General features: G+C 33.9%; 3 protein-coding genes across 4 annotated transcripts; 1 reads left to right on the forward strand and 2 right to left on the reverse strand.

The window, feature by feature from the left end:
- Positions 1 to 473: 473 nt before the first annotated feature.
- On the reverse strand, positions 474 to 4,152 carry LOC105146208 (uncharacterized). Its single transcript, XM_011056326.2, has 3 exons — positions 3,784 to 4,152; positions 3,552 to 3,713; positions 474 to 3,313 (listed from the first exon to the last, which is right to left on the reverse strand). Exons 1-3 carry the CDS (start codon positions 3,955 to 3,957, stop codon positions 1,052 to 1,054), a joined length of 2,598 nt encoding a protein of 865 aa, XP_011054628.1. The 5' UTR covers positions 3,958 to 4,152; the 3' UTR covers positions 474 to 1,051.
- Positions 4,153 to 4,192: 40 nt separating this feature from the next.
- On the forward strand, positions 4,193 to 6,446 carry Arpc3A (Actin-related protein 2/3 complex, subunit 3A). Its single transcript, XM_011056336.2, has 4 exons — positions 4,193 to 4,346; positions 5,678 to 5,854; positions 5,945 to 6,140; positions 6,228 to 6,446. The coding sequence occupies exons 1-4, from the start codon at positions 4,341 to 4,343 to the stop codon at positions 6,380 to 6,382; spliced, it is 534 nt and encodes a 177-aa protein (XP_011054638.1). The 5' UTR covers positions 4,193 to 4,340; the 3' UTR covers positions 6,383 to 6,446.
- An 88-nt stretch (positions 6,447 to 6,534) lies between these two features.
- Positions 6,535 to 9,183, reverse strand: RpL15 (ribosomal protein L15). Of its 2 annotated transcripts, none has more exons than XM_087413595.1 (5): positions 9,066 to 9,183; positions 8,536 to 8,720; positions 7,574 to 7,710; positions 7,126 to 7,236; positions 6,535 to 6,846 (listed from the first exon to the last, which is right to left on the reverse strand). In XM_087413595.1, the coding sequence occupies exons 2-5, from the start codon at positions 8,705 to 8,707 to the stop codon at positions 6,652 to 6,654; spliced, it is 615 nt and encodes a 204-aa protein (XP_087269721.1). In that variant the 5' UTR covers positions 8,708 to 8,720; positions 9,066 to 9,183; the 3' UTR covers positions 6,535 to 6,651. The 2 variants fall into 2 exon arrangements, with proteins under 2 accessions (XP_087269721.1, XP_011054650.1); XM_011056348.2 differs by having other exon boundaries at positions 8,536 to 8,716; positions 9,066 to 9,158.
- Between the last annotated feature and the right edge of the window lie 1,689 nt (positions 9,184 to 10,872).

A 10,872-nucleotide genomic window follows, 5' to 3' on the forward strand; every position in this document is an offset into this window, starting at 1 on the left:
AAAGAAATGATAATTTTAAGCAGGGAAGTTATAATTTTACAGCTACTTTTGTCATTATATTTCAAAACAATGATTTGATAATGACGTTGCACATTTTTGTGACAATAAAGCATCATTTCAAGTGAATTACTCCTTTCAAAATAATGCGTAACGATGACAGGGGGGAAAAGTTCCTACTCAACATTCCTAATTTTAATTTTTAATTATCACTATTGTCATAAAAAAAATGCAACGTCATTACTAAATCTAAACATACTAAAATGCCATTGTTTTAAAAAATAACGACAAAGCTAAAATAAAAGATAAAAGTAACTTTCCATCTCTGATTTTAAGTAATAAAATATTTAAAGAATGGCTAAAGTACCAAATGACGATAAATTAACTTGATTGCTGAGATGTACACGTTCGAGCATTTTTAACGAGGGAATGTGTATAATTTTATAATTTAATATAATTCGAAAGTGAATAAACTGTTTGAGTGCAAAATGTATTTATTTAATCATGTTGTATACACGAATTAAATCTTGCTCAATATATGCATATACGTATACGTATTTGTCAGTTATGAAGTTTATAAAAATTATTTTTGACATAGAATAAACTCATAAGGATTCATGACTGACTTTGCACGATTCAACAGACGAATCATCTACGTAATGATTACGAGATCGTATATACAGAAAATAACAATTCAATAATTAGAATATAAAGTTATACACATATATACATATATATATTATATATACATATATGTATATGTATACTTTTGTATAACAGTTATACAGAATAAGATTCTGTCGTATAAAAATTCTGTATAATAAAAATTTCTAATAATTATAAGATACAAATATACATTCTATACCCATCTTCCCATATTGTGACGTAGGTACAATACAAAACATATATACTTATCTCAATGATTATTGAAAGATAAAGCAGAAAGATACGTAGCTATACTCGAATGTAAAATATATCTTGACAAGTATTGTTAAAAAAAAAAAAAAGATATTTATCACAGTAGTCTTGATTCGCGTTTCGCTCGTACGCTTTTCTAAGTGTGAAACATCTGCCCGATGATGGAGAAGTTCCTGACAGCGGAACTCATTTCGGAAATATCAACATTTGGATGCAGACCTGATGAGACAACTGTGGTTGCGTTAGTCGCTGCATGCGCGTTCATTCGCTGAACGTTATCCACGTAGTCTTTGTTCGCCTGTACATTCAGAGTACTGTTAATTACGTTTAGGTGAGCCTGAGGCAGCGTAGTGATGATAGGAGCGACAACCGAAGAAGTGGACGCCACTGAAATGCCGCCAGTGGTCTGAGGAGATTGACTATAGGAAACCTGTTGTTGTTGTTGTGCATTTTGTACAACTCCCGACTGATAATTACTGAATTGCGCCTTGCATTTCTTTTCGTGTACGAATAAACTGCCAGAATGGCTGTATGCAGTGCCGCAGATCTTACACGCGTACGGTTTCTCGCCTGTATGTGTGAATCTGTGCTCCTTCAAGTACTTCAACCGACGGAACGATTTGCCGCAGGTCTTGCAATGATAATTCGCCTCGCCAGTGTGCGTGGTGATATGAGCCTTAAGGGTGCACGATTTGGCGAAAGCGGCGCTGCAGTATTGACAGACGAACGGTCGATCGCCCGTGTGAGTCCTCTCATGATTGATGCAATTCGAGTTGGACGTGAAGCCACGGCCGCAGTACTTGCATACGTGCGGCTTGTAACCTGTATGTGTTCTCATGTGGAACATGAGGCCGGTATTCTGCCGAAATGTCTTGCTGCATATGTGGCATAGGAAACGCTTGAAGTTCGCGTCCTGCTGCTCCTTGGCGCGCTCATGAATTCTCAGATGCTTGTGCAACTTGATCTCCTTCTCAAATGACTTGTTACACTCCTCGCAGGTGTACGGCTTTGACTTTTCGTTGCCTTTCTCCTGATCCTTGTACGCGCAATTACACACGGTACCGCAACTCGTGCAGTACTCGTTCTGTCCTCCGTGCGCGTTCATTTGATGTTTCAACAAGGACTTCTTCGTGTCGTATGATTTTCCGCAGATTCTACATGGGAAACCCTTACCCTCGTTATCGGAATCCAATTCCTCTCTTATCCAAGTGTTTATCAGCTTGATGGCTGATTTGTCGTCAGGCGGTTTCTGTGGCTCCGAACACATCTTGGTTTCATCGTGACCATACCGATCCATGTGACTCTTCAGCCTATCCTGTCGGAAGAACTTCATGTTGCAAACATTGCAGACGTATTTCTTCTCATCGTGTATCAGCAGATGACGTTGAAGCGATCTTTCAGTACGATAACTCTTGCTACAGTGTTTGCAGTTGAAGAGCGACGCGTCGTCGAAAGACTCTGTCTTGTCATCGCTAGAGTCGCTGTTTACCAAATCCGAGTCTCTTAGTTCCACTTTTGTATTGTTACGTTTTCGTAGCTCTCTCGTATTGCCGTTGTTTGCACTTCGAAATTGTCCATCATGTGTTACTTGTTCGTTCTCGTCCAGCGTGAGCGACGTTTCGAAAGACTCTGGATTATTTTCCAATCTTCTCTTGTCCCGTATCTCCTTTAGTATAGAGAAAACGTCCTTAGGATACGCCTTCTTGTGGGTATTCAGATGCCTGACCATAGTGTCGATTTTTCTGAAACTCTTGTTGCAGATTTTGCATAACACCGGTTTCGGCTTCTCCTTTACTCTGTGCAGATTAATGTGCTTATGCAATTTATCCAGACAGAAGAATTGCTTATCACAGCTATCGCATTTGAACTCTTTATCATTATGAGTCGATATGTGTCTATCTAAGGACTTTTTACTGGAATAAAATCTATCACATTTTTGACATTTATATTGCAATTCCACTTCGGATGCTCTGTCCATTCTGCCATGAACGTTTCTCGCCTTTGTTTGATACTCGCTGTCGCTGCTGTCGCGTTTGACGTTTACACTCTTTTTGATGTATCGTCTCTGTCTCTCTTTATAATTCCTCAAATTTTCTATAGACGTGACCCTTTTAAACATTATTCTTCTCGTTCTATAGCTATTCTCGTTTCTTGTTCTATTAGCTATTTTGTCATGTTCTACTTGTTTATACTTACTACTGTCTAAATCTACTTCATTGTCTACTGAAACATCATGCTTGATTTGATCAAAAGCATCTGGTATTTGTTCTTGTCTCATAACATTTGATTGCATAATGCTTTTCTCTATATTAACTTCATTATCTGCATTTAATTCTATATTGTCACTCAAATTGATTGCATCCAAGATAAAAGATTGGTCAGTTTGACAACACTGGTCCTGCAAAGTAAAATATATGTCAGCCCGAACAGTATTGAAATTATTATTTTAAACGAAGAAAAAGGCAATAAGAAAAAATGAAAACAATTGTATTTTCAATCATATAAATTATCCAAATGCTTCGGTTTAAATTAAATCATTATCAGGCTTGTCCCCTTCTCTATTTAATTAATTATTAATTCCCTGAACCAGTTAGCTACTTATTATTATTATTTTATTCATATAGAGATGAAAATACTTTTGTTGGAATGCTGGCAATGTTTGTTTTCAAGGATTTCCCATACAACTTCCTGAGTTCTACGTCTGCTTTTTGACATTGTTTCCTCAATTCATAGGCGACGTTGACTTTCATCACGCATTCGAGGCAGATACTAGTCGGCAGGCCATCGTCTTCCAGAACCTGAATAAGAAAAGAGATCGTCTCATGTTTTGTATGCAAAATAAACAACAGGCGCAGGTGGAAAACAAACCTCCACGCCGCAGCATAGCTGCAACTTCTCGGACAACCCGGATGGGCTCTCCGGATCGTCCCAGTTCCTGCGGAAGATGCACTGGTTATTGTGATCCACGGTCAGGCAAACGCGGCAGAGACTGGTGTCTGGATTCGTCAACATGCCGCTGTCAATCTGCATGGAGACCGACATGTGCGGACGAGCTTCCTCTCTCCTCTCCGTCGTCCTCGTTTCCAGAGGGAACGCGAACGCGCTGAACGTTCGTCGAGCGTTTTCACGAGCTCGGCGAGCCTCGACGCGACATCATCATCGGGGACTCCGCAACACTGGCCGTCACAATCGCATACAAGCACACACGTCGTCAATGTCGTCACTGCTTTTTCTCTTTTCCTAGTGACTGCGTCCCTGGACGCGATAGCTTTATCAGCGCGATCTGCTGTCGCTTGCTCGAACTAGGTTGTGTTCAGTTGTACTCACGGTTTGCTGATCAGTTTGACAGTTTGTTCGAGGCATGTTGTAGCTGACGTGTTTCCAATTATCCATTTTTGTTAGAAGACTGTTATTCTACCATCGTTATGCCTGTAAGTCCTAACACTTTGCATCAATGCAAACAATATTTCAAAATAAATGGCAATACTAAAGGGCGTTACCCATTTATCATAACCAAAGTGTAGAGTCTCTTCTTTTTCAGCCTAGATTTTTGTTATTATTTTTTTCTTTTTTTATGAAATATTCACTAAATTAAAAATTTTCGCGTATAGATTATATTATGATTGGGTGACAGTTTTTGAAGACAGAATAATAATGTAGAACCAGCTTGCAGTCTATGGTATCAGTATTCGTAATCAGTTTCTTATTTTAATGCTGATTCTACAATGAGTCTGTAGTCGGAAGTCTTATACCCAATTTCTTCATCTCTAGATAACTTTATCCAAGAGATATCTCTCAGAATACAATGGAAATATCTCCTGGATAAGGTTATTCGCAACTTATCTGGAAGTGAAGAAATTGGGCATTAATCTCAATTCTTCGACGAAATTGGCCAATCAATGTTGATTGTATAAGTTGACTTCTTGGTCAACTTCACTGATAAGACTTAAGACTACCAACTACTGACTCATTGTAGAATCAGCATAAGATCGTCTTAAGTAATGTCTGAAGACGCTAATACAGCCTTCTGGCTAGTATTCATAGCCGGATTTTATATTTAAGATCGTCTTAAGTACAGTCTTAACCCAGCAAACGAGAATGGATTAAAATGGATTGAAATTTTTTTTTATCTAAATGCGTATTTTAAATAGCGAATACTTTTTTTGGATTTAATTGGATTCAATTAGATTTAATTGGATGCAATTGGATTGAAAAACTGTATTTCCTATTCAAAATTTTTGAATTGAACAGTATTTTCAATTGTATTTGTGTACACAGAAAAAACTAATATTATTTTTAGATTGAAAGCCATAGAGATATGCTCCATGCAATTCCTATAAATGAATAAAAATGCATTCAGGATTGAAAAGCATTCATTTTAACATTCGTAAATCAATATTTCTGAAAATCTGAATCCATTTCAATTCATTTCAATCCATTCTCATTTGCTAAGAACTTGGTTGATATTCATAGTCCGTTACTTATTTTAAGACTGTCGTAAGATGCTAATATTACTCTGATTAATTCATAACATTTTCAAGACTACTTACTTTAAGACTGTCTTAAACCTAAGAATCGACTATGAATACTGACTACAGAATACACCCATATTTGTATCTTAAGACATTACTTAGAATATCTTAAAATAATCACGAACTATAAATATCAACCTACAGCAACCTGGTTATTAATCCAGATTATTAATCCATCTCGTTTGTAATATCTCAAGTACATATTTTACACATTACTCATAATATTTTAGGCGTATCATTCAAGTTTTACAAAGAGCCATGGCACTATTGGAAACATGGCATTGCTGCCGATCAAAACCACATTCAGGGGTCCTGCACCTCCTTTTAACAACAAAGAACAAGATATCATTGACGAAGCGTTATATTTCTTCAAAGCAAATGTATTTTTTAGGACATATGAGATTAAGGTAATATATTTAAAAGTAGTATTTTAAAAGTTCTATTCTATCGTGAGACAGTATAATTCCTGTATACATCAAGCTGGATTTTTATTACAGAGTGAAGCTGACAGAGTTTTAATCTATATCACTTTATTCATTACTGAATGCCTGAAGAAGCTACAAAAGTGTGCAACTCAACCACAAGCCATGAATGAAATGTTTTCCCTTGCTATCTCCAAATTTGATATTCCTGGCGATCCCGGCTTTCCATTGAATTCAGTATATGCCAAACCAAGCAGTCCTGCTGAAGCTGGTAAGTAGTGAACTTATTGTTTGGAAATTAACGACTAATATAATAAGATATTTCTAGACAATACGATATTTTTACTTTCAATTTTAGATCTTATGAGGCAATATCTTTATCAAATCAGGCAGGAAACGGCTGTTAGAATTGTTGAAAAAGTATATGGCGAGGATGGGAAGCCGAGTAAATGGTGGCTCTGTTTTGCGAAAAAGAAATTTATGGACAAATCACTATCTGGACCCGGTCAATGAGTTATTTTCCTTATGTTGTTTTAAATATGTGCATGATTAAAAAATAAATCGGTTAAAAAAATCATTTTTATCTACTTTTTTTACATTTCCTGCTTAAGATTTCTTTATTTAAAATTCTATGGATGCAGAAAGGGAAATTAAAGAAACCAAAATTTTACAAGTTTTAGGAAAGAGATATTTATTTTTTTTTACAGGATACGTCACGATATTGATACCAAGTAAGCAATAAAATGATGTATCTTGCATAATGGAGGTTACAAACAAAATAATTATCGTTTTCTGCGGAGAGACAATGTGTTTCGTCTCTTCCAGGCCGCACGACGCGAACCACCGATCGTTTGCGAATAGCGATGTCCTTTACCTAATCCACGAGAGCTCCTGCCGGCGGAAGTCTTACCACGGAGTTCACGGTGCTTATGCACCGCATTGCATATCCAATTTACCTTAGGATCATTACGAATTGCCTGGAATGAAATCAGGAAACGTTAAAAGTATATATGACAAACAAATCTTTAAAAAATAATTCTCAAAATTTATGTTGTGTTCAGACATCCAAGGAAGATAAAAAATCATGTGTTCATTCATTGGTAACATAAAATGTCATCATATTGTCAAATAAAAAAAAAGTATATCAGATATCAGTTCGAACATAATAATAATAATAATAATAATGTTAATAAGAATAAAACAATAATTTTACTTTTTAAGGATAACGAAAGCTATAAATTTGTTTTGAATATTACCTTATGAGCAGGATCAATCAGAATAACTTCATAGTATTTGTACGAAGAGTCTTGGGCTACCCAGTAACTGTTCAGCACTCGCAAGCCACCACAACGACGGCCAACACGTTCCTACAAGGAAGCATTGTTAATGAAAAATACTAGTGAAAAAGAAAGTGCTAATCTTCAAATTAATAATAATTTCAGACATCCAAGGAAGAAAAAGAATCAATGTTTTTCATTATTAACAAAGCTATCATCATTTTTAGAAATACACAAATACAAATGTAAAATAAAAGTTTTTAAAATAAATATTAATAAAGCTATAATTTCTGTAATTAAAATGTCTATGATCAGAAGGTACAACTGCTTCCCCATTTTAAAGTAAGAGTGGTGCATGGTACAATTCATCATATATGATTTCTACGATTTTTTTATGCTACTTATCTTTTGTATTCCCATATCTTACCTCAGCAACTGACTGTAGTTTCCTGGTTGGTTTCAACTGGTTGACACCATGGCTCTTGGGCTTGCCATAGGTCGCACCCTTAGGAACTGGACGCTTACGTCCACCGCGACGTACACGGATTCTGAAGATAACAAAACCTGTACAAAAATAAAATTTTGCATTTATTCTCCATTTAAGATTGTATACATATAAAATTAATTTATCAAATATATCAGTAGATGTAATAGGTATAATTCTCTCCACAAAACTGTCAGAGTGGTGCAAGTACAAATCATCAATTAATTTTCACGTAGAGTATCATATAAAATCACGTATATTCTGTATCAGGCATAATAAGACAGTTAAAACGATATTGTTATATTACATTGAAGAATTGCTTATCGGTTTAAATGTAAACTAAAATTTATCAGTCGTGAAACTAGTTGTCATAAAATAAATATAAAAGACATTTAAATCTTAAAAAAAAAAAACAATAGTTTGGCAAAATCAAGTTTCTCTATAACTACCTATAAATTATAAGAATATACATTAGTCGGTATTCATATCCATTCTTATTTCAAGACCATCTTAAGTAATGTCTTTAGATGCTAATACAATTCTGTGATTGGTTCATGACTACTTTTCGTCTTAAGACTACTTAAGACAATTTTTAATATAAGAACCAAATATAAATAAAATCACTGATTCCAAAAATAAAGATTTGTCCACTGTTATATGCCTGAGAAGAAAACATTTTGTTGGATAAGTATATATTATATTACTAAATTTTATACTTGTTCTTTTTGCATAGTTCATCTGTCTTCTTTTTTTCCATATTAAAGAAAAAAATAAAAGGTGAACCATGTAAATTCAGCTAAAAAAAGAGAAAGAACAAGCCTTTGACTCAGTATATTTGAGTATTCTCAAATTGATATTTTCATATGAGCATGTTTTCTATCTAGCAAAGGAATGATGATGCTTACCTTGCTTGGCTTTGTAACCCAAACGACGGGCCTTGTCTGGTCTAGATGGTCTAGGAGCACGATGCATCTTGGTCAACTGGCGATACTGCCAGCATCTGACACGCAGCAAGAAGCGGAGCACATCGCTTTGCTTCTTGCGATAGAGTTCCTGCATATACTTATATGCACCCATCGCGGATTCCTAGCTACAAATAAGATGATTAAACAATGCATTATTCATGATTTCTACGAAAATTTCATATAAACAATTCCTTCTTTTTCTAATGAATATATGCATTTAAATCGTTATTTTCATCGGAGATATGTCGCGAAGTCGGTCAGGAGGAGAGAAACATCGAGCACGAGTGCGGCAGACATCCTCGAGGTTAGCGTTTTCATCGCAATGAATATAATAGATTAATGAGAAGGTCTATGAAAAATATAAGAGGATCTCGAATTGGGAGGCCTGGCAAAAAATCTGCCCATATTCCGACGTTCGTAAAATCAAGGATGCTTGTAATAAAACGCGATTCGAATCACACATCACTCACCCCAAGCGAATTACAACAGAAGGAAAGAATCCGGCTTTCACTGAGGGAGCCACTCTATTAAGATGGCGCGTTCGTTCACCACGTCACGTTCAGAGACCTCTAAAAGGCGAGACGGGAATCGCGTGTGCGAACATCCGTCGATATCCGGAACAAAATGGCAAAACATGAGATATTTATATGTATATTTAATTTATCTAAATAGCAGAGTCCGAAAAGAATTTTTTTTTAATCTCGACTTACGAAATAAATTTCTGTTTCGTCTCATTTTTATTCTAACGATATTCTTGAGAATCCCAAAAGATTTCACTTTTATATTATTCATTGTGAATTGTGAGCTTTTTCAGATTTTATTCTTTTTTTTCTATTTCTTAATTTTGTATTACAATAAATCATTATTTATAAAAATAAATTATTATTTATATATTATTTATATGCATATTAGTAAACATGTATTGTGTACAAATATATATTTGTATATGTTCTTCTATTTATCCTAAACAGAACAATAAGTCACGACGTTGACAAACGTCAAAATGACATTTAAATGAATCGGAAATGATTGAAATGATTTTTAATGATCATTTTGGAATCATTTTGATATCATAATGACTTGTTCTGCTTGAGTTAAATTAGTCCATTTTGAACAGATTATTACTAATTTATAAAAAAGTACATCTTTTATTCATGAATACTTTAAGTTTTAATGGATCGGTTGCATTATCTATGTCTATTATAATTTGCATAATTATTAGCAAAAAAAGTATATCTATTTTTATATGCAGATTTTACTTTTTCTTCCTTGCAATTTTCTCATAATCTAAATTTATTTTTAACTTCTCTTTTTCATCATTACGTTTTTATTTCTTACTTATATCTTACTTGTATCTGATTCAAGTAAGGAAAGGGGTAATATTTCTATTAATATTTTTATTTATCATATATTATTATCACACATTGTATGTTATAAATCACGTTACTATATTTTTAATATTAATAAATTTTTCATGATGAACAATAACGTTTCAGCATTTTCCGGTGACAATCTATTTCGATTATCGTCATAAACCGCCATAACTACAATGTGCGAATTTTTAAGAAGTTCAATTAAAAAGTATAGAATTCTGTATCAATAAGGTATAAAACTTTCAACATGAAATTTTAGATATGTTGTTAAATACTAATAATATTTGGCTATTTGATCGGATAATAAAAAAGTATCAAATAATACCGGGTACTGGATATTTTTCGGATATTTGATACATCCCGAATTTTAAGTGTTATAAAATATACCTATGATTAATTATCAATTATTAATTTATTAATTCGTTAGATAATTTATAAACAACTAACTTTAAACATAAATTTTACGTATCTTCAGAATGTCCTTGGAAAATACTTATAGAAGATTTTATTAGAATTTCTTTTATATTTTTCTGATCCATTTGATGGTAATTTCGATTTTGTTCGATTCATTTAATTTTCTTTCAAAGCAAAATTATTCAAAGAGCAGTCATAGCATTCCTATAATATAGCATATCTATTTTTTCTGATTGAATTTTTTCTAATTAAATAAAGTTTACTTTTTTTTACAATTTTAAATGAAACAAAAGAATATCTCAGTCAGAAATGATTGATTAATCAATGTCGAATCGATGTTGATATATCCAAGAAATTCAGTGATCGATCAACATCCATCGATCGATCGATCATTTCTGATTGAAATACGTTCAATCAATGTATATATAGATTAAAAATAAATAAATAAATAAAAGATATAGTGTTGTGAAGAAAGATTTATGCATCCACA

Source organism: Acromyrmex echinatior, chromosome 14, assembly GCF_024713525.1.
Source record: "Acromyrmex echinatior isolate Ae372 chromosome 14, ASM2471352v2, whole genome shotgun sequence".
In the NCBI taxonomy this organism is placed as follows: domain Eukaryota; kingdom Metazoa; phylum Arthropoda; class Insecta; order Hymenoptera; family Formicidae; genus Acromyrmex; species Acromyrmex echinatior.